Source organism: Rhinatrema bivittatum, unplaced genomic scaffold (genome assembly GCF_901001135.1).
Source record: "Rhinatrema bivittatum unplaced genomic scaffold, aRhiBiv1.1, whole genome shotgun sequence".
Taxonomy (NCBI): Eukaryota; Metazoa; Chordata; class Amphibia; order Gymnophiona; family Rhinatrematidae; genus Rhinatrema; species Rhinatrema bivittatum.
The window spans coordinates 113,616-136,806 of NW_021820898.1; the positions used below are offsets into that span (position 1 = coordinate 113,616).

Below are 23,191 nucleotides of genomic sequence, written 5' to 3' on the forward strand. Positions count from 1 at the left end.
GGCAAGGCAAGGCAAGGAAAGGAATAAGGCCCGAAGGCCGCGCAAGGCAAGGCAAGGAATAAGGCCCGAAGGCCGCGCAAGGCAAGGCAAGGAATAAGGCCCGAAGGCCGCACAAGGCAAGGAATAAGGCCCGAAGGCCGCGCAAGGCAAGGAATAAGGCCCGAAGGCCGCGCAAGGCAAGGAATAAGGCCCGAAGGCCGCGCAAGGCAAGGCAAGGAATAAGGCCCGAAAGCCGCGCAAGGCAAGGCAAGGAATAAGGCCCAAAGGCCGCGCAAGGCAAGGAATAAGGCCCGAAGGCCGCGCAAGGCAAGGGAAGGTCCAGGGACCACATGCACAGCAAGCAAGGAAGGCTAGAGCAGGGAGCCCAGGCGAGCTCGATGTCGAAGCCCTGAGGGAACTTTCAGGCAGGGTTATAAGGGACAGCCCAGAACATAGAGAGGAGAAGGGAGATGGACTGGGCCTGTCAGGAGATCCAGCTCTAGAGGGACCCCTGGTGGTGAGGCGGTTGCACAGCAGCCATAGCCGTAACAGTACCCCCCCCTCAAGGCCTCCCCCTCCTCCTGGATCCCATCTGTGCAGGAGGTAATCAATAATAACGTGAGACCACTCCGGGGGTGATGCGGCAGGTTCAACTCCTTCCCGAGGCAGTAAGGCAGTCCATAACCCCACCTGGGACAAGGCGGCAGGGTTAGACCCCTCCTGGGGTAGCAGAGGCGGTGCAGATTTCCATAACCCCTCCTGGGGTGACAAGGGGAACACAAACCCCACCTGGGGCAGAGAAATAGTCCATAACCTTTCTTGACGCGACAGTAGGGCCGGTCCGGACCCTTCCAAGGTCAGCATCAGGACCGGTACAGACCCCTCCAAGGGCGGCAGCTGGACCAGTACAGCAGGCTCAGATAGTTGAGTAACAAAGTCAGTTGGCAGGCCCGGTTCGGACCCCTCCGGGGGCGGCAGCAGGACCGGTACGGACCCCTCCGGGGGCGGCAGCAAGACCGGTACGGACCCCTCCCTGGGAGGCAGCAAGACCGGTACGGACCCTTCCCGGGGCGGCAGCTGGGCCGGTACGGACCCCTCCAGGGGCGGCAGCTGGGCCGGTACAGCAGGCTCAGATAGTTGAGTAACAAAGTCAGTTGGCGGGCCCGGTTCGGACCCCTCCGGGGGCAGCAGCATGACCGGTACGGACCCCTCCAGGGGCAGCAGCAGGGCAAGGCAGGTCAGAAGGCCCGTAGGCCACACACACACAGAAAGCCTGTAGGCCACACAAGGCAAGGCAAGACAAGGCAAGGAATAAGGCCCGAAGGCCGTGCAAGGCAAGGCAAGGCAAGGAATAAGGCCCGAAGGCCGCGCAAGGCAAGGCAAGGCAAGGAATAAGGCCCGAAGGCCGCGCAAGGCAAGGCAAGGAATAAGGTCCGAAAGCCGCACAAGGCAAGGCAAGGAATAAGGCCCAAAGGCCGCGCAAGGCAAGGCAAGGCAAGGCAAGGAAAGGAATAAGGCCCGAAGGCCGCGCAAGGCAAGGGAAGGTCCAGGGACCACATGCACAGCAAGCAAGGAAGGCTAGAGCAGGGAGCCCAGGCGAGCTCGATGCCGAAGCCCTGAGGGAACTGTCAGGCAGGGTTATAAGGGACAGCCCAGAACATAGAGAGGAGAAGGGAGATGGACTGGGCCTGTCAGGAGATCCAGCTCTAGAGGGACCCCTGGTGGTGAGGCGGTTGCACAGCAGCCATAGCCGTAACAGAAGTTGTGCCTTGTATTTGAAAGCAACTTCAATTTACAAACTTTCACTCTTAATAGCCTAAAGAAACAAGGGCACTGTTATGCTATTATTCATCAGAATCTCATAAAGGCAGCACACTAAGGGCCTCATTTACCAATATCGCATTGGTATTGCATGGGTACCGCCCGCGTTAATAAAAGGGGCGTTCCCATGCAAATGAGGCTCTTTCCGCGCATTTTTCTCACCCACCCATTCATGAGGCATCAGGATGTTGTAGGACTGATATGTGTTCCCTGCTGTGTATTGAGGCTCTGCTGCCTAGGCCCTCACTGATACCACTTGCATACTGAAGGGTCGTTAGTGTTGCTGCAAGACGCACATGGCAATAAGATTGAGGGTTGGCAAATAAGGTAAGAGTGACGTAGGTTGGCTTCATTAGTCCAAATGTGCGTCAATGACGCACCGATATGCATGTCACCATGATGGCATTAGGGACTGACAGAGGTACGGCCCAATACAGCTACAATTGTTGTAAGGTGTAAGCTAATCTGGGGAGGTGTGTGAGTGTGTTGTGTCTCATGAGGACAAGTGTGTACAGTACTTGGATGCAGCTCCATCACTGCTCTCTACATTAATGGTGGGGGTGGAAGGGAAATAGAACCAAGAGCTAAGAGAAACAGATAAGTATGAGAGAAAAAATGTGTGAAGCTTGCTGGGCAGACTGGATGGGCCGTTTGGTCTTCTTCTGCCGTCATTTCTATGTTTCTATGTTTCTATGTTACCGTCCTCCTTGGTGGCATGTCAGTATGTAGCAGGTGCTTAATGCAATGGCACTTAATAAGTCACACACATAGAGCACCTCAACAGTGCCTCAAGCCAGCACTTAACCACCCTATTATGGCCTATACCCTCAGATGTAGAGCACCACCCCCAAACAGTTGTTGGATGGACAGACCTAGCAGGTCTGGGACGTAGCAGACTGAAAAAGAGGTCTGCACATGCAACTATGTCCTAACCCATCAGTGGCCAAACTGCCCTGCAGGGGCATGGTTCTGTCCCATGCCTACCTTAAAAGTGTGTCTGGATAAGGTGTTGCCGAAGCTGCCTGCCACTGACTGTGTTCTCATGCCGTCGTGCACGCACACATGGGGGATCAGGTCTGAGGTCTGGATCTATAGCCATAGGTATCCCATGCCGAAGAGCCACATTATGGAACACACAGCAAAGCAAGATTATCCTTGCAACCTTGGGGGGAGCATACAGTAATGCTCCCCCAGTCTTGTCCAAACATCGGTAGCGGCTCTTCAGAAGGCCAAAGGTACGTTCGATGACTGAGCGTGTAGCCCGTAAGGCCTCATTATAGGTCATATGTTACGCCGTGGCAGGCTGGAGGATTGGGGTCATAAGCCAGGGCCTACATCCATAGGCTGAGTCTCCTGTAGCAATGAAATAGACAAGCCATTACAAATACTGATGTTGATGTCACATGCGTGTATGTGATCACTACATGCAGTAGAACCGGATGGGACGAGCCAGGTCATTCTTGTTCCCTAACACCCTATTTGTGGGGCTCCATGCTTGCTTTCTGCCATAGCAGGTGTGCTGCTATTAGGAGGTATAGCACATGAAGGGCCCCTAGACACTGAGATTTATGTCAGCAGTGTGTATGCGATAGGTCCTTAACATCACGGTCCTTACAGATTATATCCCTGTGTTCAGATCATATGCATCATGCACTGTAGTAATTGTGTACGGACATATCTGCTCAACCGGACCTTTTATGTAGGTATGCATTCCCAATAACAGGCATGGTGTCAACTGGCTGCCCCTGAATGTGCACAACTGGCTAGAAGTGATCATGCGAAGTATCATGAACATCAGGACCTCAGGAACACCAGTGGCTGTGAGTTGCCCTTACAGCACAACTGTAGAATCACCTTGGACAATGCCATTAACCATGGCTATACCGAATAAGTGTAGGCTGTTCACTAGTGCAGTGAAGTGAACATGCAATGCCACATACAGGCTATACTAGGGCTGCTGTGTACCTCGTGCTTGGCAGCCCATACTTACTGTTTGGGTGCATGAGCCATTCCACCACTTTGGGTAACACTATGAGCCACTGAGGCCTGTTGTGATGGGGACATATCACTCCATCAGGATAGGGTGTACACGTCACATTTGTGTGCCATAACAGAGATGAACATTGCTAATATGTTAGATATATGGAAACTTATATCTTACCTACAAGCCAACCATCGCCGTACTGGCCAGCTTCGAATTTGCGAAACAGAGCTGATCACCTGAGTATGAAGGAATCGTGCGCTGATCCTGGAAAGCTGGACATCACCGAGAGGATCCGCATTCCAGCATCACACACCACTTGCACGTTGAGGGAGTGGAACTGCTTTCTGTTGTGGTAGGCTGCCTCCGTCTGACAGGGTGGAATGATGGCCACATGAGTGCAGTCAATAGCTCCAATGACATTCGGAAAGCGGGCAATGGCATAAAAACCACACTTGAGGTCCATCAGGTCCTGTCTGTCGCATGGAAAAGCTATGTATCGAGGCAAGCGGGCCATAACTGCTTCAGTGACCTGCTGCAGACACCGTGAAAAAGTGCTCTGTGACATCCCACCCACAACAGCTACCGTGGATTGGAAGGAGCCACTTGCTGTGAAGTGCAGGGCGACCAAGAGTTTGGTCAGGCCGGGGACGGCTCGGCTCTTTCGGGTTCAAGGCTCAAGGGCACCTCATATGTCTTCATATATTTCCAGGATGGCACGAGAGCTGAGGCGATACCTGCTGATCACAACATCCTCTGGCATACCCAGTAATGAGGTTCGTGGGAGATAGATGCGCTGCCTGTACCTACCGCGACGTCGACCAACGTCCTGGCGTCTGCGTCGGCCCTGCTTAGCCATGGAGTGAGCCTGGCCCATACATTGTGAATGTGTGGATGGTGTTGGGAAGGTAGACCTACTAAGAACAGGCCTTTTTATTGGGTAGCACTACCTTTGTAGGTGTGTGGGGATTGGTTTTCTACATTTTTCGTTAGCCGCGATATTATTGCTGTGCGCACTATTCGCCGGGATACAATGTATCGCAATTGAAAGAGGTGTAGTTATTGGCCACGTTAGGAGCCGCGCTAACAGCGCAGCTGTTTCGCGGTTCGCGGTAAGTCCTCCCTACTTTACATTTGCCCTGCCCCAACTCCGCCCCTGAATACTTAATTCAAAATTTGCATTCGCGAACCGCGATAACTGCTTTTAGCGCAGTTTGTGAACTTTTTGCACACGATACGACCGTATCATGCGCGAAAAGTGCTTAGAAAATAACCCCCTAATACATGCAAAGAATCAGGATAGTATGACTATATAGTGGATTTAGGGAAGCATATTTTAAAAAATTGGATTTGAACATAATAACGTGCATGCCTTTTTATTTAAAAATGAAAATATAGGAAATTTGGATTACAAACCTGGAAGTCCATTTTCAGCCACTGTCAGCTCAGCTAGTTAGCCAAATAAATATACCTGGCTATTTTAAAGTTAGCTAGTTATGTCTAACTGCCTAACTTTAGGCCAGCCCTATAGCCTGACCAGAGTTAGCCGCATAGGTTAAGCGGCTAACTCTGAATATCATAGTTAGTCGCATAACTTATGCGGCTAACTCTGCTCCACCTTGAAACGCCTCCTGCCCCCACCCCGGAACACCTCCAACTTATGCAGTAAATTCTAGCCGCATAACTCATTATGCGGCTAGAATTTACCTGCATATGGCTCTCAATATAGCCGGGTAGCCATTTAGATGGATAACTTTTCAATTATCCGTCTAAATGGCTTTTGAATATCGACCTCCCGAAGCTTTGAGGGGTATATATCATTTAGAAATTGTGCTGCATTCACTATGTTATAATGTTCTGAAAATTGATTTATACTGCTCATATGAACAGTTCATATTTATAAATAAAGAATATTAAAAAGAAGGCTTTATAAAAATACCAATTGTTAGGAATTGTGAGTATGTGGGCCCTTGGGACAAGGTGAGAGATGGTACCACCCACGGAGAGGAGCCCCATGAACCTCACCATCGGGAAGCGAGGTCTCAGCTAAGGGTGTGCAGAGCAACAGGTACTGGAGAGAGAGAGAGTGAAGAGGAGAGGACAGGAGAGTTAGAGATGGGGACCCCAGGGGGTGGAGCCACGGGGCGTCATCCCGGGAAGCTGATGTCAGTTCTAGTTAGAATGTCCTTGAGTCTTTATTAAAGAAACAGAGTGACACTGCCTGCGGAGCGGGGAGTGAAGCAGAAAGTCACACAGAGTGGGGTATACCCACGGAGATGTCCTCAGTAGAGATGAATGGTGATGGTCCATAGAGTGGGGTACACTGGTGAGGTTTCCTCAGTAGCGTTGGTACAGCAGTGGTCCGCAGAGCGGGGTACACCGAAGAGGGTTCCTCGGTAGTGAAGGTACAGGAAGGATCCGCAGAGTGGGGTACCCAGTGTAGCAGAGTGAAAGCTCCAGAGCCTGGGGAATGGTGCAAGTAGCAGTCCAAGATGCGAGGCCCTCTGAGGAGCGGATAGCCAAAGACAGGTTAGGGCCCCCGAGGAACGGGTACCCAGAACGTCTCTTGTCAAGGAAGTAGGAGCTGGAACACAGGTCCGAAGTGAGCGGATTCAGCAATGAGAGAACTCATTGCCAAGTCGTAGGCAGGCAGGGCCAGCCGGCTTAAATGTCCGAGAGAAATGACGTCATCCGGGGGGATGCCCCTGAGGTTCCTGCCATGATGTGAATAAGACTGGCCCGAGGACGCGTGCCTAAGGAACTCCCAGGGCAAGATGGCAGCCGGCAGCGTCCATGCCGTGCGGGAAGGCTCGGGAACTAGGGCATGCAGGCCGATGATAGCTGGTGGAGGCCACCAGTCTCCCCAGAGGAGTCAATGCAGAAAGGCATAAGGTGAGCAACAGCAGTCGTAACCATCTGCAACCGATGGGCGTAACACCAATAGACTGCCTAATAGTGCTAGTACAGATAGTTTAACAGATATGAAATAATGGCAGAAATGGTAGATGCTATGCATAAAAATCATATTCCATAGTTCTATGCATAATTTTTTTAGTTCACATTACAAAAACTGGACTAATACAAAATATAACATTTTTATGAAAAGTTGAGATTTTGTAGATGTATAGTTGTGAGGGTATATTCCTGTTCACCTGGCCAAATTTAGGGAAGCTAACAAATTTGGCAGCACAATAACAGTGGCAGATTTCATATACCCCAATATTGAGTGATAAATGTAACATTAGGACATTATGTATTTATTTATTTAATTAGAATACTTATTTTCCACCTATAATGAGCCAGTCGTGTTAGGTGGATAAACATATTTATTTATTTGTTTGTTTGTTTGAATTTATATTCTGTGATTCTAACAGAATTCATTGCAGATTATATATAAACATACATAATTAAACCAAACATACAACAACCAGTTATGCATAATAATAATTAAAATAAAATGTAAAATATAACATCCAAGTTAATTTGCAAAAACCTGTGCAAATAAAAATGCCTTCATAGAGTAAAATACAATAATATAAATCAAACAAAACATAAAGGCATATAAACATGGTTTAATGGAACAAAGTCAGCATGGCTTTACCCAGGGCAAGTCTTGCCTCACAAATCTGCTTCACTTTTTTGAAGGAGTTAATAAACATGTGGATAAAGGTGAACCGGTAGATATAGTATACTTGGATTTTCAGAAGGCTTTTGACAAAGTTCCTCATGAGAGGCTTCTAGGAAAAGTAAAAAGTCATGGGATAGGTGGCGATATCCTTTCATGGATTGCAAACTGGCTAAAAGACAGGAAACAGAGAGTAGGATTAAATGGACAATTTTCTCAGTGGAAGGGAGTGGACAGTGGAGTGCCTCAGGGATCTGTATTGGGACCCTTACTTTTCAATATATTTATAAATGATCTGGAAAGAAATACGACGAGTGAGATAATCAAATTTGCAGATGACACAAAATTGTTCAGAGTAGTTAAATCACAAGCAGATTGTGATAAATTGCAGGAAGACCTTGTGAGACTGGAAAATTGGGCATCCAAATGGCAGATGAAATTTAATGTGGATAAGTGCAAGGTGATGCATATAGGGAAAAATAACCATGCTATAATTACACAATGTTGGGTTCCATATTAGGTGCTACAACCTAAGAAAGAGATCTAGGTGTCATAGTGGATAACACATTGAAATCGTCGGTTCAGTGTGCTGCGGCAGTCAAAAAAGTAAACAGAATGTTGGGAATTATTAGAAAGGGAATGGTGAATAAAACGGAAAATGTCATAATGCCTCTGTATCGCTCCATGGTGAGACCGCACCTTGAATACTGTGTACAATTCTGGTCGCCGCATCTCAAAAAAGATATAATTGTGATGGAGAAGGTACAGAGAAGGGCAACCAAAATGATAAGGGGAATGGAACAGCTCCCCTATGAGGAAAAACTAAAGAGGTTAGGACTTTTCAGCTTGGAGAAGAGACGACTGAGGGGGGATATGATAGAGGTGTTTAAAATCATGAGAGGTCTAGAACGGGTAGATGTGAATCGGTTATTTACTCTTTCGGATAGTAGAAAGACTAGGGGGCACTCCATGAAGTTAGCATGGGGCACATTTAAAACTAATCGGAGAAAGTTCTTTTTTACTCAACGCGCAATTAAACTCTGGAATTTGTTACCAGAGGATGTGGTCAGTGCAGTTAGTATAGCTGTGTTTAAAAAAGGATTAGATAAGTTCTTGGAGGAGAAGTCCATTACCTGCTATTAAGTTCACTTAGAGAATAGCCACTGACATTAGCAATGGTAACATGAAATAGACTTAGTTTTTGGGTACTTGCCAGGTTCTTATGGCCTGGATTGGCCACTGTTGGAAACAGGATGCTGGGCTTGATGGACCCTTGGTCTGACCCAGTATGGCATTTTCTTATGTTCTTATGTTCTTAAAACAAACCAATCATACAAAAGATATTACAATACAATATAAAATAAAATAATACAAATCAAACAAACAAAGCATAAAGACCTAAAAATGGAATTAAAGCATCAATCTACACTGGTTACTCAATCTTAAAAGCATCCTGAAATAATAAACTCTTTAAATGAATACAAAATTGTAACAAATCATCCAGGTCTCTGAGACTCTTGTAATTCATTCCATAAAAAGGGTTCTAAAATGGAGAAGGCTTGTTTTCTAGTTTCTTTTAATTGGCCAACTTTAACTGTAGGTATGACTAACAAACCCTTTTCTTGAGAACAAAGGACCTATGAAGGTTTGTAAAGTATAAATAAGTCAGACAAATAGAAAGGGCCATCCATGTTCAAAGCTTTCAATATCAAGAAAAGTACCTTCAATTTAACTTGTCCTAGAATAAGGAGCTTTTGCAAGTGCTGAAATAGAGGTGTGAAATAGAGGTGTTATGTCATCCCAAAAACTGCCCCCTTAAAACAAGCTGGGCAGCTGAATTTTGCAAGATTTGCAAGGCTCTGAAACTCGTGAAAGATAAGCCGGAATATAAAGAATTATAATAATCTAGTGCTGTAAATACAAAATTCATTTTGTTCTAGAGTGTATCTCAATGATGTAACAGTCATAACTTAAAATAGCCTGACCATAAAATTGATTGAATCTGAGGTTTAAACATCAGACTAGAATCAAATAGTAACCCTAAGTTTCTAACTGTATCTTTGATCAAAATTGCATCGCCATCAATAGACAAAAATTAACAGGTTAGATTTTTTATTAAAGTGAAGAACTTCTCTTTTGGATAAATTCAGCAACAAAGAATTAGACTGCATCTAAGAGTTAATCACAGACAGAATACCTGAAATTTGAGAAAGTTCAGACGCTAAGGAGTCTCTCATGGGAAAAAATAATTGTATGTTTGTATATATTATAAAATTAATATTTAGTTGATCAAATAAAAACCAAAAAGACCTTAAATAAACATTAAATAATGCAGCTGACAAAACACATCCCTGAGGACACCATGCTGTAAAGGAAACCAGCAAATTTTATGGACTGTTCTTTGTTAATACAAACTTGTTGCCTTCCTTCCAAATATGATGTAAACCTTTGGAGTATAGTTCTCCCAAAATCCAATGACCTTAATTGCTCTAACAAAGTTGAATAGCTGATCGTATCATAAGCTGCAGTGCATTTAAAAATATTGTCACAAGTGACCATCATCAAGATCATGGAGAACTGAGTCCGTAACTGCACCAAGAAGGGTTTCCAAACTGTGGTTATGATGAAAACCACATTGATGTTGATGTAAAACTTTGACAAAAGCAGTCAAATTGGGAATAAACCACTTTTTCTAATAGTTTTCCCATAATAGCAAGATTGGAAATGGGACAGAAACTAGAACAATTCACTGATAAATTTCTTCATTTTAGTATAGGTCTTTCCCCTCAAGCAGAGATAGATTGACCAATTTGGTCAAAATGTCCAGGAATTCATCTCTACAAATATATAAAATGGATGGGCAAGAGTCCAACAGGCAATGTGAGTTTTTCAATTTACATACTTTTCAATACTAACTTCCTGGAACTTATCCCACCTTACAATAGAGGAAACTGAAAAACTGTCCCCATTACTACAACCATCACCCAGACTTGCAGAATAATGGTAGAAACAAGACCATTAACTAATTTATGAATGGTTGTGAAAGGTTCATGGGGCAATTTAAAGATTTAATCAATCTGGAAGAGATTCTAAATGTTTTCTATACTCACAACACATTAAATCATAATGAGTACATGTGGCCACTGGTAGATTCTTGCACCATAGCTTCTGGGTCTAGTGTAAAAGCCTTTCTTCCCTTAGGTCATTATTTAAACCAAGGAGCCCTAGTTTTACCCTGCTTATACTTCTTTTGTGTAGTCGAGGCAACCATCTACCCAATCAGAGACAAAGTCTTCCCCAAAGATTCTGAAAACGAGCCAATCAACTCCTCCACCAGGGTAGTTTTCCACTTATCTCTAAACTCAGAGGGATCAATTAGGGCACGATTAGACCTGGTAACTACTCTCTCAGCATGTAAAGAATGACTAGTAGTCAATTTTTGCTTAAAACAGATAAAATAATGATCAGACCAAGGTACAATTTGATATTCAACATCATTGACAATATTAGTTTCGAATACTGATCAGAACTAATAAGCTGATCCAAAATATGCCAGCTTTATAAGTTGGACATGTAAATAACTCAACAAGATGTAAAACTGCCAGCTAATCTTATTTATTTATCTATTTATCTGTTTATTTACTTTTTAAATTTCCATACCACCTATCTGCTTTATTAAGCAGTTTATAATTTAAATAGCCATAAAAGTCATCAAAATATAAAAGTAATAAACAGGTGCATAAATAAAATTGCCAGATAATTAAAAACATAAAACACAAAACATGAATAAATTTAATAATATATAAAACATATAGAAGTAACATTTAAGACCTGCGCCCATGCGTACATGTGCGTGCATTTGCCGGTGCGCACATGGACACGCCAATTTTATAGCATATATGCGTATATGTGCACGTATTATAAAAATGCCTATCTGCGCGTACATGTGAGCCCAATTTTATATTGATGTAGGCATGTGTGCGCGAATTCTGTCTTGAGCAAGTAAATGGAAATTTTAGTAGGTGCGTGCGGCAATGTAATAGGCCTTTTTACCAGTTTGCTCCCAGTTCACCCCAGTAAAGGAGAGGACTTCCTAAATCACCCAGCTAACTTGCCTGACTTTTATCCTATTAGCCCCGAGCCTTAAAACCTCACTGACTAGCCTTGTTTTTTTTGTTTCATGACTTACATGCCGTCCATCTCAGAATTAAAGTTACGCAGCAGTGGACCATGGTGCGAGCTTGTCCGCGTAACTACTTACGTGCTGACTTTATGGTGCAGTCCTGGCCTGCCCATGTCCCCCCATGCCCTGCCCAGACCACACCCATGCTCCACCCCTTTTTCAGAAAACTTTTTTATGTGCGTACCAGGAGATAAATGCGTGGCCGCTGGCCTTTTAAAATCCATGCGGCACATACAGGTCCAAGTCACGCGCATATCTCCTGGTTTTGGCGCTCGCAAGCCTTTGAAAATTGACTAGATAGATATTAGCGCTGCAATAATATAGCAATAGCAACTCCATAATCTAGTCTGCCATTTCTAAACAGGAGGGTCTGTATCAATCTCCTAAAAAATGTTCGACCCCTCATGGATTAAACACTTGCTGGAATAATCGTGCCTTTACTAATTTCTGAACTTGAGAAAACATGATTCAGCCTTAATAAATCCTGACAAAGCATTCCCGCTTATTGGTTCTTGTATGTTGCGTGAGTAACAGTGGACCCTTGAGCCGGCCTGACGGAGAGAGAGGATGATGGGAGAAGGAGTTTCCGTGGAGAGAACACAGGCCGGGAGGCGGATGCTGGTTGAGTGAGCAGGAGCTCTTCACCCTGTAAGCCCGGATCCCCCTGGGAGGAGCCCTTGAGGATCCGAGCCGCTGGGACTTAGGTGATTGAAGAAGATGACTTCACCCTGGAAGTCCGATTCTCCCCCGGGAGGAGCCCATAAGAGCCCGGACCGCTGGGACTTAGGCGAGCAGCAATCTGAAGAGACGGTCTGAGGTCAAGGCAGGCGGCTGGCGAGCAGAGTCGTAGACAGGTAGAAGTCAGCACCAGAGAAGCAAGCTGGAATGAGTGGGAAGGTCCAGAACTGGAACCAAAGCGGGAACTGGAGCAGGAGGAGAAGAACTGGAACTGAGATGGATGTCCGAACCTGGAACTGGAACTGAAGACGAAGGTCCGAACCTGGAACTGGAACTGAAGACAAGGTCCGAACCCAGAACCGGAACTGGAACTGAAGACAAGGATTCGAACCTGGAACTGGAACTGAAGACAGGATCCCAAGAGAATACAGACAACGTCCGCAGCACAGCAACAGGAAAGCAGGTAACCTTGTTGCAAGGCACTGACTGAAAGCAGACGCCAGCCTTAAGTATCTGCCGGCGTCTGACGTCACAAAAGGGGAGGCCCGCGGTCCGGCAGGAAAAGGCCTTTAAATTGCCCCCCCCCTCGCGCGCGTATGCGTGCCTAGGAGGGGAGGGGCAATGTTCCAACACTTGGCAACGTCTCCCTCGTGGGGACGCCGCCGAACAGGCCCCGCAGGCCCACCGGGACGCGGCGACTGCCGCCCAAACCCAGGCCCGAGGAGCGGCGCTCCGGCTGGCGGACCCGGGATCCCCGGAAGGAGAGGTAAGGTCCCGGTTGCCAGCGCTGCGACCAGGACCGCAACACTTGTATGTAGAAAATGCACTCTCGCACTTCATTTAGTTTAGCCTTTTAAATGAAGGAACGCAAAGAAGACTTTGCGACTTTGACCTAAGACTTTTTGTGGGCCGATACATTTTTAATGCCGCGTTAATAATATGAGGTACTAAACCTTTCAAGCCCTTAAAAACCAACAATAACAATTTAAGTTTATTGCACCATAGGATTGTTAGTAAATGAATTTGGCTAACATAGGAGTAATGTGATCTTTGATTGGGGTCCCAGAGACTATTTGTGCTGAAACATTCTGTACCAACTGCATTGCTCACAGGTTAGTATAGGGCAAACCCAGACATAGCGAATTACAGTAATTTGATTGAAGACAGCACCAGAGTATACATCACAATTTTCATCTTGACCTCACCTTAAAAAAGGGCACAATTTTTGCAATAATAGCAGCTACCTGTGCTTGCAAGATCAGTTTAGAGTCCATAATTACACCTAAATTACTTACATACCTGCCTGACGATGTCAACCTGGAAAGATATAAAATTTCAGTTTTCTTCATATTATGTAAAAGTTTATGATCGATTAACCAAGATTTAATGATTGACAGGCAGTCAGAAATCCTTTTAAGAGAATCAGCAAAGGAATTCTTAATAAGGATAAAAAAAACTGAATGTCAATGTAAAGTCAAAAAAACAACATAGAGCCTTGAAAATCCCTGAAGATATTAGTAGGTTTGCTATCCACATGGATATTAAAATCACTTTTAAAAAGTACCTTATCAGACTGTATCAGGAAAGAAGTAAAAAATATCTAGATTGTTACAAATAATACTTGGGTTATAATAAAAAGAACCAAAGTCCAATTCGACAATTTGGGTACTACGTTTTCATAGCCATTACCCAAATAAACAGGACTAAACTTTATATAGTTTTATAAATAATCAATACCCCACCCTCTTCTGTCATTCCTAACATGTTGGGAAAAAGAGTAACCATTTGGGTATAACAGCTGAATCAAAGAAACATCAGATTGCTTGAGCTAAGTTTCACAAAGACAAAAAGGGGTAGATTTTCAAAGCAGCTTGCGCGCGGTTCCCAGCACGTGCACATGGCTGTACCGATTTTATAACATATGCGCGCCGGCACACTCATGTTATAAAATCGGATGGCCATGCGCACATGCACGCCAGATTTTAAAATATGCGCGAACATGTTTGGGTGGTGTGCACAGGGGGAGCACATTTTTGAAAAATACGCAATCGGGCCTTCCCCAGTTCCCTATCCCCCTAGCTACACTTTCTCCCTCTTCCCTTCTCCTCCCCACCCCCTAAACCTAACCTACCTTTCCTTAAATGTTTTATTACTTACTGCTCCTCCAGAGCAGAAGCAAGTTACACATGCCAGCCGGAACTGTGGCTAATGGACGCTTTCCCGGCTGGCCTCCATCCTGCCCTGCCCTGCCCCTCCCCACCCAGACCACAGCCCTCGGCCCACCCCTTTTTCAGGGCCCAATACTTGTGCGCATACCGGGGTTTATGCGTGTGGCTGGGCCTGTTAAAACACGCACTGCACGCACAAGGCCCAACCATGCATGTAAATAAACCCCAGTTTTTACATGAGTATGTCTTTAAAAATTTGGCCTAAAATATCCAAATCATCATTCAGTAATACTGCAGAGAACACATGAACATTTTAAGACGTGAACAAACATTGATATAACCCACAGATAATATAGTTACCGTAGGATAATCTAAAACATTTACATTACTACATGGAGGATCTACCAAAAACCTAGATCTAGTGATTAACAAATCAGACAACTGAGAAGATGGGATAAATCAAGAACAGTATATACCCCTTCCCAAAATTACAGAAATTCACTTTTCCTCCATTAAAGTAAAGAAGAAAATCACTAGCAATATCATATGTCCAAGCAAAGGTCCAGATGAAGAACAGGCAAAGGGACATGCCCCTTTGCCACCACTGGCAGGTGCACCTGTGGGCCCCTGATTTTAATGACCCTTCGGGCTTCCTCTTATGATGCAGAGAAATGGGTGGGACTTACCACTGGTAGCAAGACTTCTCAGATCAGGTTGGAAATGGCTCAGAGTTGCAGCAAGCAAAGTGCACAGTGTATATGAGATTCAAAGAAGCAGTAAGAGGCACAATTAGTGAGAATGTTCATGCTCAGCTGGTCATGGTTTTTGTTTTTTTATTTATGTAACCCTTTATTCATGGATTTCACTGTTTCCACAGGGCATACAAAAGAATTTATTATCTAGGGCTCTCTCCACTAGCAATCTCTACTCTCTCGCTTGTCCCTCAAGGTATGGGTCCTTTCTATGGGGGTGAAGGGTATATTTAGATTTGCAGAAGGCATTTGACAAAGTGCCCCTTGAGAGACTCCTGAGAAAATTAAAAAGTCATGGGATAAGAGGCAACGTCATATTGTGGAGTGCAAACCGGTTAAAAAATAAGAATCAGAGAGTAGGACTAAATGGTCAGTTTTTTCAATGGAGTGGAGTGCCTCAGGGAACTGTATTGGGATCGGTGCTTTTAATAAATGTATAAATGATCAGAAAAGTGGAATAACAAGTAAGGTGATCAAACTTGAAGATGATACAAAATTATTCCAAGTTATTAAAACAGAAGCAGATTGTGAAAAATTACAGGAGGATTGGGCATTCAAATGGCAATTGAAATTTAATGTGGCCAAGTGCAAAGTGATGCACATGGATAAAAATAGCCCACACTGTACTTACACAATTTTAGGTTTCATATTAGAAGTTATCACCCTGAGAAAGGATTGTCATAGTGGGCATAATTTCAAATCCTCAGCTCAGTATATGATGAAAGTAAAAAATGCAAACTAAATGTTAGAAATTATTAAGAAAGGAATGGAAAATAAAATGGAAAATATCATGCCTCTGTATTGCTCCATGGTGAGGCTTTAGTCTATTCAGCACGACTATGTCATTATAGAATTACTATAAATATTTAAAATAATGTAATAAAATAAATATAATTGCATTAGAAAAGGTACAGAATAATGCGACCAAAATGATAAAGGGGTGGAATGGTTTCCCTATGAGGAAAGGCTAAATTAGGGCTTTTCAGCTTGTAGAAAAGACAGCTGAGGGGGATATGATAGAAATTATATAATCATGGGTGGAATAGAACAAGTAAATGTAAATCAGTTATTTAAAAAAAACAGAAAGATTAGAGGACACTTTATGAAGTTAGTAAGTAGCACGTTCAAAACAAATCATAGAAAATTCTTTTTCACTTGACACACAGTTAGGCTCTGGAATTCATTGCCAGTGGATATGGTTAATAGCTGGGTTTAAAAAAGGTGTGGACAAGTTCCTGGAGGTGAAGTCCATAAACAGTTATTAACCAAATAAACTTAAAGGTGAATTTTAAAAGTCCGGCGCACACATCAATTAGGGGATGCCTGAAGAAGTCGGGCTCATGCACGCTGACTGTATTTTAAAAAGTGTCCAGATATGAGCGTAAAACCGTCTGAAAACTTTCCAAAAAGGGGTGGGGCAGGGGCATTTTGGGACCTGGCCAAGAGATGGGTGCATAAATACTTATGTACCCTGGCATGTGCAGAGGTCCCCTGCTGCATAACTTTACTTCTGCTATGGATGACGTGTAAGTTATAATATTAAAAGATTGAGTCATTTCTGAGGGTTTTAAAGGGTCTGGGGGAACTGGGGAATGTAGATTATAAAACCAGGGGGGTTTGCAGGTCCTAAATGTTAACTGGGTGAACTGGTGGACAAATTGGTAAACTGGTAATGGTGTGAGCGTGCATTCCTTATAAAATCCCCGCCTTGTGTGGTAGAAGTGGGATTTGTGCGACCATGTGCATGCCCACCTAAAATTTGGCACATGTGTGTATTTAACATGCGTGTATATGCACGCGCAAGTTATAAAATAGACACGTCCTTAGGCACAGGCCGATGCACACAAGCCCGTGTGTACCCGAGAGCCGGTTTGAAAGTTACTGTCCCTGGGAATAGCCACTACTTATCACTATGCAGTAGCAGCATGGAATCTCCTTTTGGGATCTTGCCAGGTACTAGTGACCTGTTGGAAACAGAATACTGGGCTTGATGGACCCTTGATCTGACCAAATATGGCAATTTTTATGCTATTTCCTTATCTCAAGAGAATATGGAGGTCTGTACTGGTTTAAGGAAGTTGAACATGCACCTGAAGAGAGAGAAGTTGAAGGTGAACTCCTTCCACACTATCCTTCCCTTCATCCAGATGAATACCTGAAAGTGCGCACTAGACCTGAAAGATGCTTATGTGCATTTCCTCATTCACCCGTCTCATTTGCAATGCCTTAGATTCAAGGTGGAGGAACAACACCACGAATACAAATTCCTTCCCTTTGGTCTGTCAACAGCCCTGAGGTATTCACAATGGGGTTGATTTTAAAAGGAGCATGCATGCACACATGGACGTGCCGATTTTATAACATGCACGTGCCAGCAAGCGCATGTTATAAAATACGATGGTCATGCGCATGTGCGGGTGGCCTGTGACTCACATGCAGGGGGGGGGGGGGGCGGATTTTATAACCTATTTGCGGCGACGCGAATAGCTGGTCCTCTGTTCCTTTCCAGTCCGCTCCAATTAAGGAGCAGACTGGGAGGGAACTTTCCTATCCCTAACCCTACTCTTCCCACCTCTTCCCTTCTCCACCCGACCCCTACATCTATCCTAGCTATTCCTTTTTTTTTTTTGTTTTGCAACTTTCTTCATGCCTCGAGTTGAAGTAAATTGTGCGTGCCGACTGGCTGCTGGCATGTGAGTCATTGGGACAGCGAAAAATGGTGCTGTCCCGGCTCACCTCTGCCCCTCCCAACCAGTCTACGCACCCCAGCCTGCCCCTTTTGCAGGGCCCAGCACTTTGGTGCATAATGGGGGGTACGCGCATGGCTCCTGTTTTTACGTGCATGGCCCTTTTAAAATCGGGCCGAACGTGTCTGGCTGTAGTAGTGGCATACTTTTGTCATCAAAGCATCTCGGTTTTTCCCTACCTGGACAATTGGTTAGTGACCAATCTTCCAGGTTGACATTCTTGACCCCATTAAATCAAACGATACATCTGCTACAGTGTCTGGGATTTATCATCAACTTCAGCAAACCAAATTTAGACCCATTTCAGAAGATCCAGTTCACACAGGCTTGGATAGACTCTGTCAAGGGAAAAACATTCCATCCAGAGGACAGGGCAATGCATCTTTGTACCCTGGTATAGAATTTGATTCATCAGAGCCGTGCAACAGCTCATTCAGTGCTAGTCTTCCTTGACCACATGGCAGCCATCTTCATATGAGACTTCTTCAATGGGCCCTTCTGTCACCATGGGACCTGCTACAGCTGAGCTACCCTTGTTACATCCTATCAAAATGACTACGAAACTAAAAGCATTACTCTGTTGATGGTTAAGGTCAAGGGGTCCTCAAAATGGGCTCTCCTTTACAAGCTCTTCCACATCAGGTAAAATTGCTGATGGACACCTCCACGAGTTGCTGGAGAGCATGTACAAGCAGGTTCTGAACTCAGGGTATGTTGTCTCCAGGGCAGCATTGCTACGCGATACCCTCTTTGAATTCTGAGCAATTCGCGCATCTTCTGCAAGGGAAAAGAATCCTAATCCAAGCCAACAATTAAGTAGCCATGTTCTATGTAAACAAGCAAAGTGGGACAGGTTCCTGGATCTTCTCCAACTCTTATTGAGCTCCACTGGCTACCAATACAATCCCGAATCCTGTTTAAAGTTCTCTCCATCATACATAAAAACATCACCAATGAAAACATCCACTGGATTCTCGCACCTCTACTAGACCAACTTGCTCTGCCCTCTAAGGAACACTCCACACCCCCTCTATCAAATCTACTAAACTCATCTCCACAATGAATAGAGCCTTTTCTCTGGCTGGCCCAACCCTATGGAATTCCATGCCCCCAGACTTACGCACCGAAACCTCTACACCCAAATTTAAAAAAAAACTAAAAACTTGGCTGTTCCTACAGGCATACCCGTCACACATTAACCACCAGCCTGATGACTCCCTGAGCTGTATATAGTACTTTTTTCCTTTGAATAACCTTGTACATTCTGCTGCTACTTCCCCACCGTGCAAAAACCTCGTTAAGCTACTTTTTCCACCCTTTTCTCCCCCCCTGCTAACACCCCTTTTGAAACCTATTGTTGCTACCCTAATGTTTTGGGTTTTTTTTCTGTTTTTGGTTTTTTTTTTCATAAATCCGGTAATACTCCTTTGCCTACCCAGCTCTCTATTCAGTTTATTGATAACATGCCATGGAGAATTGTAAATTGCCATTGTAAATTGCCATTGAACCTTGTAATTTGTTACTGTTATTTTTATTTGTTTGTTATTTTTTGTATACATAGTTATTGTTCCCTGTAAAGGCTTTGCCGAAAAGTTTCAAGTTTCTTGTAAACCGATGCGATGTGCAAACGGTCGTCGGTATATAAAAAATTCTAAATAAATAAATAAATCTTCTGCCAGAAGGTTCAAAGAATTTAGATTTTGACTCTCATTCACATCCCCGACGGTGGGGATCTGTAGGATCCCTCCTACAGGTAGCGTGAACTCCACCTCGGCCCAAGGATCCACCTCCGGCACAACACAAGCTCTGGCCTCTTATTCACCTTAATTTTCCACAATAGAGTGGTGCTCCATACTCACTCAAATTTCCTGCTGAAAGTCATATCTACATTCCACATCAATCAGGATATCGTCATACTGACATTTCCTCCAAAGCCACATGTGCACAAGAGGGCGAAAGCCCTTCATTCATTATATTGTAAGAGGGCATAGCTATAGCTGTTATGAAGAGAGTAAACAGTGAACCCTTGGGCCGGCTGAATAGAGGCAAAGTCTATTGGTTGTTAAAGAGCCGGGAGGCGGACTCAAGCTGCAGCGAGTCGGTTAAGCCTTCACCCTGGAAACCCGAGATCCCCCCAGGAGGAGCCCGTAGGGATCCGGGTCGCTGGGACTTAGGAGATCTAGTGGTGTCCGTAGGTCGAGGCTGCAGAAGGTAGAAGAATGGTGAAGAAGTCCGTTGGTCGTGGCTGGCTGAAGACAAGGAGAATCGTGAGGAAGTCCGTAGGTCGTGGCTGGCTGAAGACAAGGAGAGTCGTGAGGAAGTCCGTAGGTCATGGCTGGCTGAAGACAAGGAGGATCGTGAGAAAGTTCGTAAGTCGTGGCTGGCTGAAGACAAGGAAAACCTGGAACCTGTACTGGAGTCAAGGCACAGCTGAAACTAGCAGGAGCCAGAGCTGAATGTAAGGCATGGCTGGAACAAGCAGGAACCGGAGCTGGAAGCAAGGCACGGCTGGGACTAGCAGGAACCAGAGCTGGAAGCAAGGCACGGCTGGAACAAGTTGGAACCAAAGCTGGAAGCAAGGCACGGCTGGAACGAGCAGGAACCAAAGCTGGAAGCAACTAAGCACTCAGGAGAGCGACCTCGTTGCAAAGGCAAAGCAGGAGAATCAGACGCCGGTTTAAATAGGCCGCCGGCGTCTGACGTCAGGAACGGGGCGGTTCAGCACTTCTGGGTGCTGGACCTTTAAGAGGCATCTCCTCGCGCGCGCGCATTCCCTGGCAGGGGGAGGAGTCTGATTCGGCCTTCAGCGGCGTCTCCATGTGGGGAGAGCTGCTGCCATGCGGCCGGGTAGGCCTCAGGACTGGCGGATCGCGACGGTCCCGAAGGAGCCGGCGGAGAGGTAAGGACCCGGTCGCTAGGCTAGCGACCGGGACCGCAACAATAGCTTACTACTTACAAATAATTCAACCCTATCAATGGGCATTCCACATTTTTTGTCTCTTATGTCCCCAACAGAATGGGCAAGGTGGTGGCTAAATGGTCTCTGTTGAATTGGCTAGCAGGCAGCATCATAAATTGCTATACACTGGCTGGCCTCCAGATCACAAATTCTATTAAAGTTAATCAAGCAAGGATCATGGTAATTTCTCTTGCTCATTTTAGAAGCATCCTCATCAAGGGCATCTGCAAATCTGCATCTTGACTGTGTCTGGGCTAAGGGAGATTGTGTAATCTGTTAGCCTAGTAGTCCAGGGGAGCCAGGTTACTGCCTCAGTGAGTGCTCCACAATTTAAACCTAAGTTTGGGACTCCCTACATGCCAGTTCAGCCCTGCTTGTCGATGGAGAAAATGAGTTTGCTTACTGTAAACAGGGTTCTCCATAGAGAGCAGGATGAATTAGCCATGATTAATACCTGCCCCACTTCCATGGAAGGATTGACAATTTAGCTAAGCTCTACAAATGGACTAATGGGCTCATGGGGCAGCATTCACATAGGAACTCCCACACATGTGCAGTAGGGCAAAAACTCTACTGAGCTCAAAAAGAGAAGTCCATTTGACATCATCTGATGATTTCACCCATGCATCATGGCTAATTCTTCTTGCTGTCTGCAGAGAATCATGTTTACTATAAGAAAACTTGCTATTTTGCCTCTAGAAACTCTTTTTTAAAATTGCCCTCCCTATATATGGGTGAATTATGCATATAGACCCTCTTCTCTCTGTAGTTTGTATTTGAAGATCAGCTTGTTATGCAAATAAAAAGTATGCACATACTTTACGTTGTCTGAAATGAAAGTATAAATTATTATGTATAAATTATTATTAGAATAGCATGATGTTTTTTAAACCATTCAGTTGAATTTTCAAAGGAGTTGTGCCTATAAATGTAACATACTATTGTAATCATTTTCAAAAGCCATTTATCTGCATTAAGGGGCGGATTTTAAAAGGCCGGCGCGCCTAAAGCCCCGGGACGCGCGTAATCCCGGGGCTTTCGAAAAGGGGAGGGAGGGGGCGTGTCCGGGGGCGTTCCCGAAACGACGCGGCGTTTCGGGGGCGGGCCCTGGTGTTTCGGGGGCGGGCCCGGGGGTGTGGTGCCGGCCCGGGGGCGTGGTCGAGGCCTCCGGACCAGCCCCCGGGACCGGAGGACGGAGCGGGGCTGCCGGTGACGCGCGCAAAGTTAAGGGGGTGGGTTTAGATAGGGCCGGGGGGGTGGGTTAGGTAGGGGAAGGGAGGGGAAGGTGAGGGGAGGCGTGCGCAGGTTGCACAAATGTGCACCCCCTTGCGCGCGCCGACCCCGGATTTTATAAGATACGCGCGGCTACGCGCGTATCTTATAAAATCCAGCGTACTTTTTAAAAATCTGCCCCTAAGTGCACTTAAAGCAGGTACAATTATAACAATTCAATGGCATATATTGTTCCAGTTTTCAAAAGCCCACTTACACAGGTAAAGCATATTTACATATGTAAAACCCAGTTTTAAGTGTGTAAATAATTTTGAAAATCAGGTCCTTAATGTACACACATCAGCCTGATTTTCAAAAGCATTTACACATTTAAAACTGAGTCTTTACTTGTGCTGAGTGTATTTAAAGTGGGTAAATGGATTTTGAAAATTGCTGACAGTATGTTACATGTGTAACTCCTTTGAAAAATACCTCACCTGTCTTTGAAATTCTACCTTAATATGTTTACATTAATGTGAGTGTTTTAACTAAATATTCATATTTTTCAGTACATTAATTGTGTTTTTGTATATTTAAAATGCCATTCAAGGAGAAGCACTGCAACCTACCGAAGCTTTACTACCTTCCACGTTTGAAAAACCTATAGCAGTTCTGCCAGGATCAATTGAGTGGCCATATGTAAATGAACCACTTGCCAAGGTAATAAAGAGACCATAGATAGATACATAGAGGAATATTAAGCATTCTAAAAGAAAGATGTTATAACATGTCCTGTATTATACAAAATAATAAAAATTCAATATTGTCTGCATAATCCAGAAAAACATTTTTAAAATATGCCAATGAAAAAATGAGGCTATGTCCAGATGTATAACTTGGGATATTGTCACTCATCACATATTAAACTGAATTAGCAAAAAGAAAAAGTTTGTACGATAATGCAGAAACCTTCATACTATAAAAGCAGTTAAAATCAATAGATAAGCAATCAATAAAAATTCAGAAATTTAAACAATGGAAAAAAAACCACTAAAAATCTTCAATACTATAACAGAGACCACATAC

The 23,191-nt window shown here is 44.6% G+C and overlaps 1 protein-coding gene across 1 annotated transcript in view; it reads left to right on the top strand.

The window, feature by feature from the left end:
- LOC115082267 (sperm flagellar protein 2-like) overlaps positions 1-22,825 on the top strand; it is a gene marked incomplete at both ends in the record, with an annotated part of 124,941 nt that extends 102,116 nt beyond the window's left edge. Inside the window, one exon of the mRNA XM_029586513.1 lies at positions 22,716-22,825. Within this exon, the coding sequence (XP_029442373.1) occupies positions 22,716-22,825 (110 nt within the window). The remainder of the gene's footprint in view (positions 1-22,715) is intronic.
- Positions 22,826-23,191: the final 366 nt, after the last annotated feature.